The sequence below is a fragment of the Osmerus mordax genome, chromosome 13 (assembly GCF_038355195.1).
Source record: "Osmerus mordax isolate fOsmMor3 chromosome 13, fOsmMor3.pri, whole genome shotgun sequence".
Classification (NCBI taxonomy): Eukaryota; Metazoa; Chordata; class Actinopteri; order Osmeriformes; family Osmeridae; genus Osmerus; species Osmerus mordax.
In genome coordinates, this window is record NC_090062.1 from 10236575 (window position 1) to 10255668 (window position 19094).

General features: G+C 46.0%; 2 protein-coding genes across 2 annotated transcripts; one reads left to right on the top strand and one right to left on the bottom strand.

The window, feature by feature from the left end:
• Window positions 1–4875: 4875 nt before the first annotated feature.
• c1qtnf4 (C1q and TNF related 4) lies at window positions 4876–12628 on the top strand. Its single transcript, XM_067249379.1, has 2 exons — window positions 4876–4971; window positions 11405–12628. Exon 2 carries the CDS (start codon window positions 11411–11413, stop codon window positions 12626–12628), a length of 1218 nt encoding a protein of 405 aa, XP_067105480.1. The 5' UTR covers window positions 4876–4971; window positions 11405–11410.
• Window positions 12629–16916: 4288 nt separating this feature from the next.
• On the bottom strand, window positions 16917–19035 carry ndufs3 (NADH:ubiquinone oxidoreductase core subunit S3). The gene is made up of 7 exons (XM_067249228.1): window positions 18954–19035; window positions 18488–18550; window positions 18168–18265; window positions 17859–18008; window positions 17597–17722; window positions 17364–17483; window positions 16917–17209 (listed from the first exon to the last, which is right to left on the bottom strand). Exons 1-7 carry the CDS (start codon window positions 19006–19008, stop codon window positions 17042–17044), a joined length of 780 nt encoding a protein of 259 aa, XP_067105329.1. The 5' UTR covers window positions 19009–19035; the 3' UTR covers window positions 16917–17041.
• Between the last annotated feature and the right edge of the window lie 59 nt (window positions 19036–19094).

The window sequence follows — 19094 nt, forward strand, 5'->3', positions numbered from 1 at the left end:
CTTTTATCCTTCCCATAATATCTTGGTCTCTCTCATCTCTCCATCCCTGTCTCTCTTTCTCCCCTCTCTCTCTCTCTCTCTCTCTCTCTCTCCACCCCTCACTCTTTCTCACACCTCCTGCTGTGCTTGTTGTTTCTTGGAAGTTATGACACATTAAGTCATCACAGGAATGTATTGGTGTGTATCTGTTTGTGTGTGTGCATGAATGTTTATGTGTGTGGGTGTATCTGTGATTTTTAGTCCATGATGCAGCCGTGTAATAGCTGTGGCGTAGGCGTGTAGTAACTGTGTAGTAGCCATGTTTTTCTACATTGACCTCCAGGCTTGTTGAACCTCAGACACCCACAGGCTCACACACAAGGTCCCATGAATAATTGAGAGTTAGAATTCCAGGACTGCATGTGTTTATGTGTGTGTGTGGTGTGATATTGGATTTCTGAGGACAGCCATATGCTGGACCAGCATGAGACTGATATCCTAGCCACCAAGCCTCCTGGCTTTTAAGGAGGATGCCCAAATGTGTGCCTGTGTGTGTGTGTGCATGTATGTGTGTGATGTGTTTTTGTGAGTGTGTGTCTCTATTTGTACTTTCCATCTTTGTACTTCCATGACAGGATGCTGTTGCTAAAACATATGAAAGGTAGTGTGTGTGTGTGCGTGGGGGAGAGGGGGTGGGAGGGGTTGGAGGCATGAGCTTGCTTTAGGATTGTGTGGGAGTGAGAGGGTCTGGTATCTTAGCAACAGCACGTTTATGGTGAGAGAGATAGAGAGAGGTGGATGAGGATGCTCTAGTGCTTTAACTGACTCCACCCTTTCCCCCACGCCTGTTAACACTGTCAGCTCCCTGATTGGCCACCTGGGTTCTGGCCTCAGAGCCCCTATCCTTGTCTCTTTGCAGCCCATTCGCACCTCGTCCAATCAATAAAGGTCACGTTCGCAGCTCTCTCTGAGACACTATCCTGCACGATACTCATCCACATCTTTCTCTCTTTTCTGTCTTATTCTTTCTTATTTGTCCTCGGTCTCTCCCCTTGTCTTTATCTTACCTCTTTCTCCTCCACCTCTCATTCATCTGTCCTCTAACCCCCCCTGCCCCCGCTGCAAGGAGGTGTAAATGGTCTGGAAGATGGCTGCCAGACTTGTCGATGTAGAAACTGCCACAGACCAGGTCCCCTGCCACAGCGACAAACAGATGGCCCATTACTGCAAAAACACCTGGGGGATAGGGGGGCACAGAGGGGGAGGAAGGGAGCAAGTGTGTGGTGGAGGCAGCAGGGGAAGAACCATGAGAGAGGAGTGTGGGGGGGTGGGGGGGTGGAGGGATGATCATAGAGTAAGAGGCATAGCTGGAATGTCCTCCAGAACGTGTGACTATCTTCAAGAACCAGCTGCTTCCATTTAGTGGACCATGTCAGAACCCTGAGAGAAGTGGAGAAGAGAGCTGTTGCTGTCAGCTATAATTGGGCTCTCAGGAAAAGAGATGGAAAGAGAAAAGAGAGAAGGAGAAGAGAGGGAAGAAGAAAGACGAGTATGTGTGTGCAGTAATTGCAGTGTGCAATTGTAATATAATTATTGGGACTGCTATATCAGAGCCATCCTATTCCCCAGAGAGCTCCTTCCTGGCTCAGAGAGCAGGAGATAGGTGTGGAGGATGACTGTCACTCTGCTTCTACTGAAGCAAACAAGCTTCTTTAACTAGGTCTCTCTTCTAAAAATACTCTTTATGAAACAAACCCTGATCCCCCAGGAGACAGAAGCACTGTACACACAGAAGCATATGTGCACGCACACACAGACACACACACACGCACCCATACACCAAGAGCGGCAGTGTGTGTGCAGAGATGAAAAGAAGACATATTCCTATGGTGGCTCTTGGAGGTCACAACAGAGCTTCTCTATCTGCCTCTCTCTCTCTCTGGAGGGAAGGAGTTAGGGAGAGAGAGAAAGTTATTCCTAGAGTAATTTTATCACCATGGCACAGCTATATCTGAATGTATGTTGTGTGAGTGTTTGTGTGAGAGAGAAAGTGTGTGTGTGTGAGTTATCAAACACCCCATTATGTCAAAACTGATGGATGAATGACTTTGACTATGTTCATCTAGAGAGATGAATAACATTCATTAAACATGCTCACGGCCAGCTTTGAAGTGTAAACACAAGCTCCAGACTGGTCTCATTAAGTCCAGTGATTGTTTTCGTTTTGTCTGAATGAGAGCGACAGTAAACGAGTGGACTGTTGGGGTGAGAAGAGGAGAGGAGAGGGAAGGGGAGAGGAGGGGGGAGTGGTGGGGAGAAGAGTAAAAGGGAGAGGAGATGAAAAGAGGGGAGAGGAGGGGGGTGGGTGAGGTCACAGGTCTGGTGTGTGTTCAGTTTGCTACATCCCAGGCCGAGCTGCTCAGACTATGTGCAGCAGCGTGGAGACTCCTGCTGTCAGGAGCCATCAGCCAGACAGAGCAGAACAGAGCACGCTCACCAGACAGCCTATCAGAAGACCCCAGGTGGCCACACAACCTATCAGAGAGCCCCAGGGGAAGCATGTGTGAGTCACACACCGAGCCAATACCGTTGCAGAACTGCACTCTTCACTGGCCTTGAGAAAAGACAAAGTCTTAGATGTGAGAATGTCCATCCCTCTCTTTACTCTCTCCTCTTTCCATCTCCTTCATCCAGAACATTCTTTTATTTCTTCCTCTGGTCTTCCATCTGTGTCCTCCTTTCTGCTACTTAGTCTGGAATAGGTGTGTTCTCCAGACATCATTATTCTTATCCTCATCATCATCCCCAGTGTCCAAGCCAGTGTATTGCCAAACTTATACACACTGTGTGTGTGTGTGTGTGTGTGTCTGTATGTACAGTATGTGTGTTTGTGCGTGCATGAGAGGTTTGATTTATGCTGTTTCCATGGAAACTGCATTTATAAAACACACCCTTTAGTTTGTGTGTGTTTCCTGTTGCAGACAGTCTGGTTGACATGTCCTTATTAAGGTATCCAGGACAACCACAACCGTACTGATTGGAACACAGAGTGTGTGTGTGCGCTTTCTGTTGAAGGGTTTTAACAGAAAGCGCACACACACACTCTGTGTGTTGTCTGTCAGTGACAGCACAACAGCATACAAGCATAAGACGTCAGTTGTTGTGGCATTAAGATAGGCTGGAGAGGAGAGCGGACAGAGGCAACATGAAGACAGGCTGGAGAACACAGCAGATTAAGACTAAATATAAACAACTTTTGAAGGATTCTTTCCAAAGCTGACAGGTACGTTCAGAGGTGTGTTACTAATCCTGCTCTCTCACTTCTCCTTGTTGACTTGGTTACTGCACATCCCTCAGGTTTCCTCTACCTCTCATCATCTTAAAGCAGGGCAAAGCAATGGTGGACCAGTTCTACAGTGAGTGTGAGCTATATTTAGTCTCCAAGATTTTCCTTACAACCAGTTAATGACCAAACTAGGCCAGACTGACTTTCACATTCCCTGCTTTGATGTAACACACACATTTTCACATACACTCACTCACTCACACACACACACACACACACACACACACACACACACACACACACAGGTTTGTTTATTTCTAAGGACAATGATTTGCTGAATGATCTTAGACACAAACAGTAAGAATTGTGAACAGTAAGTAATGTGTGTGTGTATGTGTGTGTGTAGAACTGAGTTATTGCAGCATGGTGACAGTATCAACCCCCATTAGATCTCTGGTCTGAATTATTTATCACCAGGAGATTGAGATCACTTGAATAGAAACAGCCAGTTTCATCTATCTTTCCTTTCCTCTCCTCCCCCTCCTCTCATTTCCTCTCCTCCCCCTCCTGTCCTCTTCGTGTCTCTCTCGTGTTCTCTCCTTTCCTCTCTCCTCTGGATGTGAAATTTTGAATGAGATTATAAATGAGGAGCGGTAGGATGAATTTCAATTTGAGAGGATTATATGTCCCAAACCTCTCTCCCACTCTCTCTTTTCTCCATTCTGTTTCTCTGCTTCCCTTTCTCCCCATCTTTCTCCTCCCTCCATCCCCTTCTCTCTCTCCTCCCTCTCCCTTCCTCTGAAAACAGAATCATGACTACTACAATGAGGACTTGGGGAAATTGGCACCATTGTTGCTACATAACAATGCTTCCAGTGATTATACTCTGCCTGTCCTTCTCCGCCCCTCTCGTGTGATGACACACATTCTCTTTCACACACACACACACACACACACACACACACACACACACACACACACACACACACACACACACACACACACACATACACACACACGCATACACCCACTCACATACACTAAACAGACACACACTTATAAACACCTATTCATACACTTCGGCAGATGGTCAGGGGATCTGGGTAGATTCTGGATCTGGCAGAGACAATAATCTTCCCAGCCACCTGTACCCCTGGGCCCCCCATCGCAGCCCAGGGACACATCGACCCTCCAGAGCCCCTTCCACAGCAGCGTCCCCCCAAACAGTCTCATATCCTCCATGTGTATGTTTACGTTTAAGGACAAATAGAGAGAGAATAGAGAGATCACTGAGAGAGAGAGAGAAAGAGAGAGAGAGAACATAAAGAGGTCTAGAGGATGCAGAGATGGTGGAAAGAACAGAAAGAGAGAGTGAGAGAGAGAGAGATACAGAAGAAGCAAATAGAGAGAGAGCAGAGAGATGAAAGAGAGAGATTCAGAGAGACAGAGAGCAGAGAGCATAGAGAGAGGGAGACATAGAGAGAGAGTGATGCAGAGAGTAGAGAGAGTCGAAAGAGAACAGACACAGAGAGAGAGAGAGGGGGAGTGGTATATACGCGTGTGTAGCAGGGAACTTTAAAGCAGCATTCTTGCCCAGCAGCCGCAACCAGAGCAGCTCCGACCAGCGCTCTACCTGATACAGACCCAGTCCCAGAGCCTCTACTACCCACAGACAGACAGTGACACGGGAGCACAAAGACACACAGGTAAGGAGTGCTAACTGCAGAAAGAGCAGGGCTGGCTCGTGTGTGAAATAGCTGTGTTTTGATTGCTGCTGTATCTTTCTATCTTTCTATTTATATATCTATCTATCTATCTATTTATCTATTTATTTGTCTAAGCAGAATTTTTATCTTTATCTTGCTGCGGGCTAGAGATAGTGGTGCCTGTGTGTGAGCGAGCAAGCATGCAGTGTTTGTGTGTGTGTGTTCCGATCCATTGTTCCAATACGTTGCACTAGTAGTGTTATCTCTTGTTTTCTCTCTGGGATGAAAGCACACATGCACAAGTACACACACACACTCACACATAGTATGTCAAGGCAGGTGTGACTGTCAAAGAGAATACTAATATGGAGACAGCATATACATACGGAAGGAAAGATAAAACATTGACTAGGTGTCTCTTCCCGCTCGTCTCCTCTCTTCCTCTCCTCTCCTCCTCTCTTCCTCTCCTCTTCTCCTCTCCTCTCCTCCTCCTCTCCTCCTCTCCTCTTCTCCTCCTCTCCTCTCCTCCTCTCCTCCTCTCCTCCTCTCCTCTCCTCCTCTCCTCTCCTCTCCTCCTCTCCTCCTCTCCTCCTCTCCTCTCCTCTCCTCCTCTCCTCCTCTGCTCTGCTCTGCCCTGCCCCTCCCCTCCCCTGCCCTCCTCTGCTCTCTTCCCCTCTCCTCCTCTCCTATCCCCTCCTCTCCCCTCCTCTCTTCTCCTCTCCTCCCCTCTCCTCCTCTCCTCCTCTCCTCTCCTCCCCTCTTCTCCTCTCCTCTCCTCCTCTCCTCTGCTCCGCTCCGCTCCCCTCCTCTCCTCCAATCTCCTCCTCTCCTCTGCTCTCCTCCACCATGGTATGGCTCAGCTCTTTTAGGGGTTCAAAGTAGAGCTGAGGAGTGCCATTGTCAGGCTGGGTGAGAGGCACTCTGGATGGGGGTGTGAGACACTGTCTGGTGTGAGCAGAGAGCAGCTGTACTGGAGCAGGGCTGTAGGGTGGGGCACAACCACCTGTACTCGTACATACTCTTTATACGGTAATCTGAACCTTATCTTTATCTGCATATTGTGGAACAATGTATGGAAAATTTAGGGCTGAGATATATTATTTATGTTCACCTCTTACTCCAACACCTGTGCTGAAGAGACCTAAAGTGGAGACAGAGGGTGATACTGTTTAGAAATCCATGAATGACGGTTTCAGATCTGATTATTAGTGGTGGTGGCAGGGATCTGTCCAGGAGCAGATCTAGTGGTCCAGTGAATCTCCAGAGGGAGGTGAGAAGAGTGTGAGAGCGACGCTGAGATGGTTACTCACTGTCTCTGTCTGAGACCGATCATTACCACAAATATCTGACTTACGTAATAGACAATAGATATATTATGAATGTCTGCTACTGTATGTTGTAGTTTAATGTAATCTAATGTAATGTAAAGCTATATAATCGAATTGATCAAAATGAATTCAGCGATAAGAGGTGACGTGTTGTGCTATGTCGGTCTCAGCTTCATACTGGCTGCATGCCTCAGACAATTCACGTGTTCAAGTGTTATACGACCCTTCTTGAAAAGAAGGATGATGTCATGAAGATTGGGGGCTGATTGGGGTCTGTCAGACAATATCTTGCCTTCTAAAATCCGCCCAGTGTTAGACATCGTTACGTACGGTCGCACAATCTGTTTGGTTTGTAGAATCAAAGCTTCTGAAAAAGCGTTGCACAAAATGTAAACTATCTAGACTAGTGCAGAGTAACCATAGAAGGGGAGCACAGTATTGGCCAGACCACGAACATGGAGGTCATGTGCAGACCAGGGGGTTATATTCTCCTTAACGCTAGTCTTGGGTTCTTGTCAAAGAGACTTGTCTTGACGTGACTCCCGTTTTAAATGAAGGAAAATCTATCACACATGTAAAGGTATGCACACAAACACAAACTCCCAAGGACATACCTGCCACTGAGGGGGGAGGAGTCTGAGGATCATGTGACGACATGGGGGAGGAGTCCGAGGGTCAGGTGACACCATAAGTCAGTGGTGGTCATGGCAGAGCTCACCTCAGGGGGTCTCTATCCATATCTTGATGTCCCTCCGGTTCTGTGGTCTGACGACCCTGCAGGTAGGTAGGTGAGGATGGGTCTCGCCATGGGGGATCTCAAAGCAAGATCCAGGCAGCCAACATCAAAATGCATCCCACCATGATTTCTATCTCTCCATTCCCACCTCCATCTACTCCTCGATCCATGTCTCAAACTCCCTTTCAAAGTTGCTCAATGTGTGTTCGTTTACACTTACATTTGACTAATTTCGCAAACACTGAATAAACTGTTCTCGATCTACCCATCTGTCTGTCTGTCTGTCTGTCTGTCCATCATCCCCCTAAACATTTTCCACACTTCCCTTCCTTTACCTTTCCATCCCTCCTTGCCCTCTCTCACACCCCCCTCTCCCCCCTCTCCCCCTCTCCCCCTTCTCCCCCCTCACCTTCCTTTATTTGTATAGCCCTTTTTACACGCAAGCATGTCACAGAGGGCTTCACATACGCCCATAGAACTGCCCCTCAACCAACCTAAACCCTAAAGGAAGACAAGGAAAAACTCCCAGAAAAACTCCCAACAGGAGAAAAAATTGAAGAAACCTTGGGAGGAGAAATTCAGAGAAGGATCCCCTCCTCCAGAGACGGTTGGTGGGAGAGAGGAGCAGAACACAGGCTAATCATAGTCATACAGTGTCAATGGGTTTTGAAACACCAAAATCCATTATTCAACTTTATAGATGTAGGACAGGACCGGGAGACTCGCAACCAGGTCCAGCGTTGGCCGACCGACGACCAGGCAGGTGCTGACAGCTCAAACCCCCCACACCACAAGGGATGTGTGTGTGTGGGGGGGGGGGGGGGGACAGAGAGAGGATAGCAGGGATTAGAGAATGCCAGGAGCAGCTAACAGTTACATTCATAATAGAATGAGATCTCCACCACTCAAGTGTGGACTAGTGCAGCAAAAAGGGGTATTTGATGCAGCCCCACACACCAAGACAGCGACAGCCCCCCTCGGTTGGAACATGAAATCTGTTCCAGGGGAAAGAACTCTAAAATAAGTTATACTTATAGAATAAGGATGAAAACAACACGTCCCCCGTTGCCTCCAACTAGTAACAGAAACAATAACAGTAACAATATACAGCAACGGAAACTATAACAGTGACAATATACATTAACAGATTTACTTTATTTGTAACATCTAGATGTAACATCCAGATGGGGCAATGTGAACATATAAGCTATAATTACAATTTAAAAGTTACATGTGACTTTCTTCAATCCCCCACTGCTCCTCAGAGCAGACTCCCTGGCTGAGGTGCTCATGCTGGTCCCAGCCCCTCTCTGTGGTTCTGAGGCTAACATCAGCCTGCTCTGATATCCAGGCACTCAGAGAGGATGGTGCTTTGATGGCTCGCCAAAGTCTCACACACAGGCGGTGGCGGGTTCTAGCAGGGTTCTGAAGCAGGGGCCATTCAGGAGGAGATTAATCAGAACCTCAGAGACAACCTGAGCCTCTTATCCTGTTGGAGACAGGGTAGGAGCTGTGTGTGTGTGTGTGTGTGTGTGTGTGTGGCAAGGGGGGGGTGTAAAGAGAGAGAATAAAGTGCGTTTGCATTATTGTGTGATTGTATGAGTGTGTGTATGTGTGTGTTTACGAGTGTATGTGTGTCTCTGTGTTACGGTAATAAGGAATAAACGTCCCACAGCCTCCACGGTCAGCGGGGTTTTTTCTCCAAACAAACAGTGATCTCATGGGGCTTGACTGGCAGGCTGTCCACCCAGACCATGCCTTACACCCTGGGAGAAAACAAATAACAAGAAAGTAAAATAGATTCCTCCTGTCCACCTGTCTGGATGGCAGTTTGCTCTGAGGGGGGTGGGAGCTCATTCGTTTTCAGAGATGGAGAGAGATTGGGGTTAGAGAGGTGGGGTGGAGGACATGATGTGTTGAACAGAGTAACAATGAGATACTTGTTTTACATCAAGAGCTGAGTGGATGGTTCACAGCAACAAAGATAGATAGTGTGTGTGCGCCCAGACAAAGTGTGTGTATATGTATGTATGGAGGTATGTGAGTGTCTGGCACCAGTCCCAGTGAGCTAGGCAGCCTCTCCCTGTAGTGGGAGTAGATAGTGAGGATATTCATGTCTGGAGGAGGAGGATGTGAACATATATGTGCTGCCAACAGCAGACAAAGTGAATCATTTAAACTAACAGCAGTGAGATGTTCTGGTCTAATGATGTCCCTCCATCCCTCAATCCCTCAATCCCTTCCTACCTTTCTTCTATTCCCTGGCTTTCATTCTTTCTTTCTCTCTCTCTCTTTCTCTGTCTCTTTCTCTCTCTCTCCATCCCATCTCTTACTCTACTTCCTCCTCTTTCTCGCTCGTTCCCAGAGTAACAGCAGTGTTTGTTATCGTCACCACCAGACAGCTAAGTGTGGAGGAGAGCTCCACAGACATAGTAACTCTGCCAGGGTGTGCTGCCCACACACTCCTCCAAACACACACACACACACAATCCCACAGAGAAAAATGTTGGTTCATAATGCATGAATCGAAGTGCATTACATGATGCAGTCGAATATTTATTCACATTAGATGATTTAGCTCATGACTAATTGTCATATAATCGGTCAGCTTTTACACCTCCCCCCTTGTTCTCTCTCTCCCCTCTTTCACTCTCCTTTCATCCCCTCCTGTATCCTTCTTTCTTTCTCCATCGTCGTCTTTACCCTTCCGTGAACACAGTTATTGATCTCCCTCAAAGGAGGAGCTGACAGCTTTGATCTCTCACACTATATATAGAAGTAGGACTCCTGGCAGGACACAACACTGAAATATTCACTCAAGATGCAACTAAAATGCTACTGCCAGGCTGCTCCTGCCCCCTGCCTAGAGATGTCAGGTTGAAAGAGATCTCCTGTTGTTAGGTCTTGAAGACTTCCTGTCGAGATTACAGATTGAATGTAGAGTGAAATTTGGTGTAGATTTCAAACAGCAAAGTCCGTGTTTATCAAGAATGCATCCCTGCCCCCCCCCCCCCTTACCAGCATCTCTGCCGTGTTCTAGAACCCTGGCACGGAATCATGCCCACGATGAAGAACATTTTGCCAAACACTGCTGAACCACAGTAACAGAACCCTGTGTTTCCTTATAGAACCTTGCCTACAGAATGCTGTTACTTATTCTAGAAACTTGGGTCTGGAGCTAATACAGAATGTGGGCCAGCAGCAGAACCAGATCTCTGGTTGCGATATTAATAGAGCTCCCACATCTGTGGCCAACTCTCCAGGGGGCTCGTTAAGGAGGAGGAAATATCTTGTTTCTGTTTGCTTTGTTTCATAGCTGTTTCAAACAGACAGTCTCCATGGAGCTCTCCTCAGAATGCTTGTCAACCTGCCTACATGGGGGGCTGTCGAAAGTGGCTGAGACAGAGCCTTGATCCACATACCAAGTAGCACACACAGGATGTGTGTGTGTGTGTGTGTGTGTGTGTACAGGCACAATGTATTTGTGTGTGTGCCCAGACAGAAAGGTTGTGTGTATGTGTGTTTTGTGTGTGTGTGCCCAGGCACCAAGTACCAAATGTGTATCCCAGAGTGTGTGGTCAGATAAAGGTGATTAATTATCTATTCTGCTCCCAGGACACTAGAGAGGATCTGAACCCATTCACACGGAAAATAACATCCTGATCACTACTATTGATCAGCCTAAGGGCTGTTTAACACCACAAGCAGGGATTAATGCTTTAACCATGTTTCACCTCTACAAGAGCAAATAAATGACAATCCTTGGAGAACACACACAAACACCTGCACAGCACCTGTGAACACTAGGCTCATCTGGTTCACAGTGACCGATCTAGAAAGGTGAGGAGGAGGAGGAGGAGGAAGAGGAGGGAAAAGGAGATTGATTTTTTGAGGAGGTGTTCCAGAGGGAGGAAGGTTGTGTTTTGTTACAGTAGAGACACCTAGGAGGTGTGGAGAGCTGGTTATGAAGCTTCCTGTCTGAGTCTGTCTAAGGTCTCATTAGCAGAGAATAGTGACATCTTTCTGACAGGTCCTGAGTAGAGACAACTGCTCCAGCTACACAACAGTATCACAGTATAACAGTCTCAGTCCCACAGATCACTACACATCTGCAGTCAGGCTTATAGACACACAGTTGCACCTGCAACATCAGCATTCTAACATTGATGTGTCTTACTAACAAATTGACGTGTGATTACTTATCTACTTCTACTGGTCCGTTCTCTCATGAGAGGCAGAGAGAGGAGGGGAGAAAGATGTGTTTCTAAACTCTGGACTGTTTTAACGTTTGTTTAGGATCAGCTAGTGAACAAACCTTCTACTTGCTGAGCAATGTAAGCTGACCTCTCCGTCTCCTGTATACCCACAGGTAACCATGGCAACCTTTACCAACCGTCTTCTGATTGGTCTCCTGTGCCAAGCTGCCAGTGCGTGGGCGTTTGCCCGTCTCAGTGATGACACAGAGCTGCGCTCTGCCTTTTCGGTGGCACGCACCAGCAGCATGGAGGGTGGGGCCAAAATGGTGGTGACTTTTGACACTGTGTATGTCAACATCGGCGGGGACTTTGACCCGGGGGCGGGGCTATTCCGCTGTCGGATCCCAGGGGCCTACTACTTCTCCTTCACGGTGGGCAAGTTCCCCCACCGTGACCTGTCCGTCATGCTGATGAGGAACCGGAATGAGGTACAGGCCATCGTGTATGAGGAGGGCGGAGGCGAAGAGAGGCGAGTCCAGTCCCAGAGCGCCATGCTGCAGCTGGACTTTGGAGACACCGTCTGGCTGCGTCTCCACGGCGACCCCCGCTACGCTCTCTACAGCAACACGGGACACTACACAACCTTCAATGGCTACCTGGTGTACCCTGACACATACACTTTCCAGCAGACACGCCCCCCACCGGCTACAACGAGCAACAATGAAGCTGTCATCAATGAAGCCACCGACCACCACGTTCTGCCAGATGAGGTGAAGGAGAAAGAGGAAAAGAAGGAGGAAGTGGAAGGGGAGGAGGAGGAGGAGGACGACGACCAGAGGTCAGCATTCTCCGTGGGCCGCACCCAAAGCATTGTGGGAGAAGACCAGGGCTTCCCACAGCACCAGCCAGTCAGCTTTGACACGGACTTCGTCAACATTGGTGGGGACTTCAACGTGTCGGTGGGCGTGTTCACCTGTCGCATCCCCGGAGCCTACTTCTTTTCCTTCAACGCAGGGAAGCTTCCCCACAAGACGCTGTCCGTGAAGCTGATGAAGAACCGTCTGGAGGTCCAGGCCATGATCTATGATGACCACCAGGGGGAGCGTGCACTGCAGAGCCAGAGCCTGATGATGTCACTTCGGCGTGGGGACACAGTGTGGCTCTACAGCCACCAGAGGGAGGGCTTTGGAGCCTATAGCAACCATGCTAAATACATCACCTTCACAGGCTTCCTGGTCTACCCCGACCTGCAGACCAGTCCCCAGGCTCCGGAGCCAGGACAAGACCTGAAGGTGGGACAGTCCAACCCCAACCCACAAACATCTCTCGCTGGCCAGGCCAAAGCCCATCCTCAGCCCCAGGCCCATCCCCAGAAGCGGGACAGCCAAAAGCCCTGACAGCTGCCTATGTGAGGGGACCAGGACCATACCACTGAGGGGGTGGGTGTGGGGGGTGTTGAGCTGTGGAGCTCCTGATGTCGTCTTATCTGCATCCAGCTGGGTTCCCTCCTCTGGCTGACTCCACACTTAACGCAGTTGGGCAGCCAAGGTCGGGTTGTGTTATCTGTGTGTGTTAATATTCTTCTTCTCTGGAATGATACTGTCCTGTACTGTGTCTTCAAAGGCATGTGACTTTACTTTAGGGATGCTTGTTTTGTGTCAAAATAAGACCTTTATGAGTTTTTCCCCTCTTTCGCTCTGGAGTGTTGGACCTCGGTTGAGACAGCTGGCAACGGTCATTGTAACAGCAACATTCAGGTTGAATGAACAGCCCCCATGATGGAGATTGGCTGGACCGTGACAGCCCCCCCCCCCCCCCCCCCCCACCCCCACCCGGCATCCTTCCTGGCTCAACCTTGCTTCCGTCCTCCAGGCAAGCTGCCATCATTTGTTAAAAAAAATCTGAGTGAGATTCATTTCTCTCTGGTAGGAAACGGTGGGGAGAAAATGTGATTGTCTCCATCCTCTGTCCAGGGCACTGCTGAATTGCTGAATTCACACTCGCAGTTGGAGCCTCTAACAGACCAGACTCCAGTCAATTACTGACTCAGTTTCACTGGTGTCAATTCAGCCAGAAGAAAAATAAGTCAATTTCAAACTGTGAATATCACACTTATGTCAAGCACACTAGCAGAGTTTTTAGCCATTGATGACAGTGCCTACAATAAAGTGTATTTGTTTCTAGAAACATATAACAATTTGGACAAGTGGGTTCCACAACCAGGCTACAGGTTTGTTTAGAAACAGTCTGTGGGTCACAAAGTGACTAAGCACTGGTTAACTTACCCTCTGTGCACACTATCCGACTTCCTGGTCATACAAATATACAAGTCAGACTTTTTGGTATGCTACAACCTGCCAAGGTATTATCCCAGCCCAGCCAAAACTCTGTCCTTGTCCCTTACGACACAAACACTTGTAATACCTACGCCACAAAATATAGATAATCTCACTTTTAATCAAATATTTTGCTCATTTTGTACGTTAATAAAACATAGGGAAGGCTGCAGCCTTCTGGACATGGTGTGTGTGTGTGTGTGAGGGAGATAGCTGTGATTCTGTCTGGGGATGTGAAGAAGAAATGCACAAGGGGCCCTCCCAGAAGAAGCTAGCACTTCTGCAGAATCACTTTCCTCCCTTTGGGAGGGACGGTTTCTGATTAGTGTTATGGACCCCATTTGGATTCTCTGAAATTGCAATCTTCCCCCATCCTCTGAGAACACACAGGTGAAAGCTGAGTGGAGGTGGTAGGAAGGGAGTAAGGTAGGTCCTGAGAGGGGAGAAAGAAAGATAGGTACTACTGGGGGGGGGGGGGGGGGGGGGAGTAGGTACAGTATGTTTGTGTTTTTTACAGCACTACAGCAACCAGTTTCATGCATGCTGTTATGGAGATGTCTACAATAGAAATACAAATTAATCAAGTGATGATTCCTTTAATAAATACTTGTCTTAAAGCTTTAAAGGTCTACTTTCCATGTAAAAATGTGTTTCTACAGACAGCTTGTTGTACAGTGCGTAATACAATGTAATGTTCCTACTGTTATTCCAAGAATTCCTGGGAGATTAATAAACTGCTCTAGTCAGTGGCTTATTAAATCACTCCAGTCATGATACTTTTACTGTTCTGGTGTTTCCTAAAGTTGTACAGTGAATGCTTTATTGAACTATGTCTATGAAAATAAAGAGAAATCCAGTGATTGTTTCATCCCTGAGTTAAAGGCACACTTAACAGTGCCACATTAATAGATAATATATTTACTAATATATTACATAACAATACAATAAGTGAATTAATAATTCAGCATATTAGTGACCATCTACCAGCCTTTGTAGTTTGTGACAATTTCTATATGAAAAATAAGGAGAAAATTAAGCAGCGGTTTAAAAAGTAAGAACAGAAGAATCAATCAAATCATTCAAAGATGAATTATTGAAACATAATTGGGAGTAAATATTGCAGGAAGAGGATATTGACAAAGCATATGAAAATGTTCTGAATATCTTTAATTTATTATATGACAAAAACTGTCCATTAAAAATGTTCTCTCATAAAAACAAATACTCAGAAGCTCCATGGATCACGAAGGGATTGCAAAATGCCTGTAAAAAAAAGAAAAAAACTATATAGAGATTTCATAAAGCATAGATCATTGGAGGTAGAGAATAAATATAAAAAATATAAGAATAAATTAACTGCTATTTTACGAATAGCTAAACAGGATTACTACAGTAAATTATTAGATAGAAATAAGAAAAATATGAAAGGGATTTGGAATGTATTAAATAGTATTATCAAGAAAGATTTTCCACAGTTTTTTTAAATAATGATGAACATTTTGAGGACAGTAAAGATGTGGTTCATAACTTCAGTAAATATTTTGTAAGTGTGGGACCTAAACTGGCAGAAAAAATCCCTGATCCTACAACAGCTGGAGCTCTGAATGAAACATTAATCAGCAGAAATCCTTATTCAATGTTTCTCACTGCAGTGGGAGAAAGTGAGATCTTGGATATTGTCAGTAAATGTAAAAATAAAAGGTCAACTGACTGTGATGGCATTGACATGACAATAATTAAGAAAGTAAATGAGGACATTATTAAGCCTCTGACTTACATCTGTAATCTGTCATTTCAAGTGGGTCATTCCAAAAAAAGTCATTCCACTTTATAAATCTGGGGACAGACACCATTTCACAAATTATAGGCCTGTTTCTCTACTTCCACAATTTTCCTAAATCTTGGAAAAATTATTTGTGTGTAGATTGGATACATTCATTAATAAACATAAACTCCTTTCTGATAGTCAATATGGATTTAGATCGCAAAGATCCACAGCAATGGCAGTCCTTGAATTAATAGAAGTCACTAGCTCCTTAGACAAAAATAAATCTGCAGTTGGTATATTTATTGATCTCAAAAAAGCATTTGACACAATAGATCATGAAATATTAATCAAGAAACTGGAGCGCTATGGTATCAGGAGAGTAGTCTTGCACTGGATGAAAAACTATCTAAGCAACAGGCAACAATTTGTGCAAATGGATGACTGCCAGTCATCTTGCTTGGACATTGTGTGTGGTGTCCCCCAGGGGTCAGTATTGGGACCAAAACAGTTTATTCTGTATATTAATGACATCTGTAAAGTTTCTAAAATACTTAATTTTGTTTTGTTTGCAGATGATACCAATATTTTTTGTACAGGTGATAATTTGCAGCAGCTTTTGGCTGAAATCAACTTAGAGTTATGTCAACTTAAGATATGGTTTGATATTAATAAATTATCATTAAACTTGGATAAGACTAAGTTTATGTTGTTTGGAAACTGCAAAAGCAAAACAAATTTGCAAATCCAAATAGATGATGTGTCGGTGGAGAGAGTTAATGTGATTACGTTTTTGGGAGTGATGATAGACCATAAGATTTGCTGGAAACCGCAAATTAAATCCATTCAGTCTAAAATATCCAGAAGTATAGCTGTTCTCAGCAATGCTAAACATTATTAAATTATGCTGCACTACATACTCTATATTGCTCGCTTATCTTGACTTACTTGAGTTACTGTGTGGAAGTATGGGGCAACAACTATAAGACCTTGTTCAGACCGTTATGTACATTACAAAAAAGAGCCATCAGAAAGGTTCATAAGGCAGGACTCCACGACCATACCAACTTAATATTTATAGAGTCCTGCCTCCTCAAACTCCCAGATCTGGTAGAATTTCAAACAGCACAGCTGATGTACAAAGCTAGAAAATAAACAACTACCAGATATCATTCAAAAAGTGTTCACTGATAGAGTGGGGGGCTATGACTATAGGGAAAAACTTAACTTCAGAACTTTGAGGGTTCGAACTACCTTGAAGAGCATGTGCATTTCAGTTAGTGGCGTGAAGGTCTGGAATAAACTTCAAAAAGAGCTGAAGCAAAGTCCAAGCATGAGGCTGTTTAAAAAAAAGGCTCAAACTGGTGATTTTCAACAAGTACTGTGATGAAGAGGGGAGGTGAATGGTATCACTACTCAGCACTGTATATATGTGTGTATGCTATGTGTCTGTACGTGGTGCATTTAGGGGTGCTCTCCCCCCCCCCCCCCCCATCAGCTCTCTTCCCGTTGTGAAAATAAAATGTGTTCTCTGGGGATAAAGAACAAAAGATAAATAGAACTCAATACACAGAACAAAATGACCCTCTTTTATACACGTCTTTATTTACATAAATACTCAAGAGACAGGAAGCAAGGCTCCACTACAGTTCAGACAGGTGTCTGCAGAGGGTCTGGGACAGTATCGGGGGGGGGAATATGGGGGGTAGTTATTTATTCTCAGGTGCCTTGTCCCCTGCAGGCAGCTTGGGGGCGTCCTTGGGCTCACGGTATGCGGGGAACACCTCCCACGGAGTGTTCAGGTCAAACTTCCGGAACTCCTGAGAGAGTTCCACAGGTTCCGCCACCACACGCTTCACCTCGTCATCGTAACGCACCTGGAGAAAGATGAGAAAGGACGTCAAGACGAATAAGATTAGCTTCTTGACATAGAAGCGTTCTTGTTGCAGTTAACCGTTCTTAACTGTCTATTTATTGATCTGTCCGATCACTAAGACAAATTCAATCTCCTAACATGCCTCGCTGCCTCACCTCCACATATCCGGACAGGGGGAAGTCCTTCCTGAATGGATGGCCCTCAAAGCCATAGTCTGTCAGGATGCGCCTTAGGTCAGGGTGGTTGGCAAAGAACACCCCATACATGTCCCACACCTGGACACACACAAGGAGCGCATATTGATGAGTCCTGATCTAGATGTGAGGCTGGATGAGGACAGGGTTTAGGGCAGAGCAGCAGGTATGGGATGCAGCCTGTGTGTACTTACTTCCCTCTCATACCAGTTGGCTGCCTGGTGCACAGACACAGAGGAGTCCACTGGTGTCAACTCGTCTGTGTATGTCTTGATGCGGATACGAGAGTTGAAGCGCAGGGACAGCAGGTTGTAGACAATCTGCCAACACACACATAGATCTACTCACTTTCTAACACACACACACACACACACACACACACCTGTTGTGTGAATGGATTATCACTGACACGAGCACCACACAGTGTGCAGTCAGGCAGCCGGTCAGGTGTGGTACCTCAAAGCGGTTCTGGCGCGTCGGTATGTCGACAGCAGTGAGGTCAATCATGTTCCTAAACTGGCCGTTGGTGTGGTCCCTGAGGAAGGTCAGCACCGGAACCACCCCATCAGGATGGATCATCACCTCCAGCTCATTGTAGCAAGTCACCTGTTTGTGTGGTGTGTGTGTAGGTGACAGACAGCATGGTCAATACTTGATATAGTTCGACAAACAATATAACGCATGCTTTACATAAAATACAAAAGGTAGCATGCTGGTATGTCCCAAGGTCTCCAGGTTGGAAAAGCCAGATGGAACTGGACTGACCTGGACCTGCTGAACGTATTTAGGCATCATCTCTGCCACATACTCCCCAAAAGCAGACAGCTGGTTGTGAGTGACGGCATCCTTGGACCTTACTGTGGCTGCAGGGCGACACAGAGAACACAAATCACAACCACAGATGTGGTTTTCAGAGTACCAATATCGGCAACAGATCAAATAAAGTGTAATTCCGTGCCGAAACGGCCAAGTTGTCAGGCTACCGCGATTTCAAATATCACATACTAGGGGCTATTTGTCCCTACTCTAATAGAGATCCCGTCTAATATTTCTATAATCCCCCAACTTTGTTAAAATACACTTACGTCTAGTTTCAGTAGTTGTGGTCTCCGCCCTCGCCTGCACCAGACAAGCGCTTCGATTGGCGACTGGAAAACAGAAAGCACTCACTTTCCATGTAGGCAAGCAAGATTGCTACCTGGCTATTACAGTAGATGACTTGGATGTCTTAGGATCATTTACCAGCTAGCATACAACATAGCACCACACAATGATAAACTAAACCTAACCTTCAATCATTAAAATAGTTATTTCTAATTTGCTAGCGAACTCAGCTTATCTATAACACAATTTTGTGTCAGTTGCCTAGAATTGTGTGGCTGTCAGCAAGCTAGCGAGACAGTTTCACAGAAGGTCATCGCTAGACAATTCGCAAGTTAAATCTCAACACATCGTAACGCAGTTCCAACCTTGGCAAAAATATACGCATGCCATAGCATGCTAAATGACAGTCAAAATAAGCATGTTGTAAAGCTCGTATATTGCAAATACCATTTAAACTCCGGCAAAGACCTCCGCGGACGAGACGGACTAACGACGCCGCCATCTTTGTACAAATGTAATATTTTCTTCTTCGGATAAAGGCAAGCGTGCAGACCAACTCAGGGTCTACTCTCTAACGCCAACTTCTGC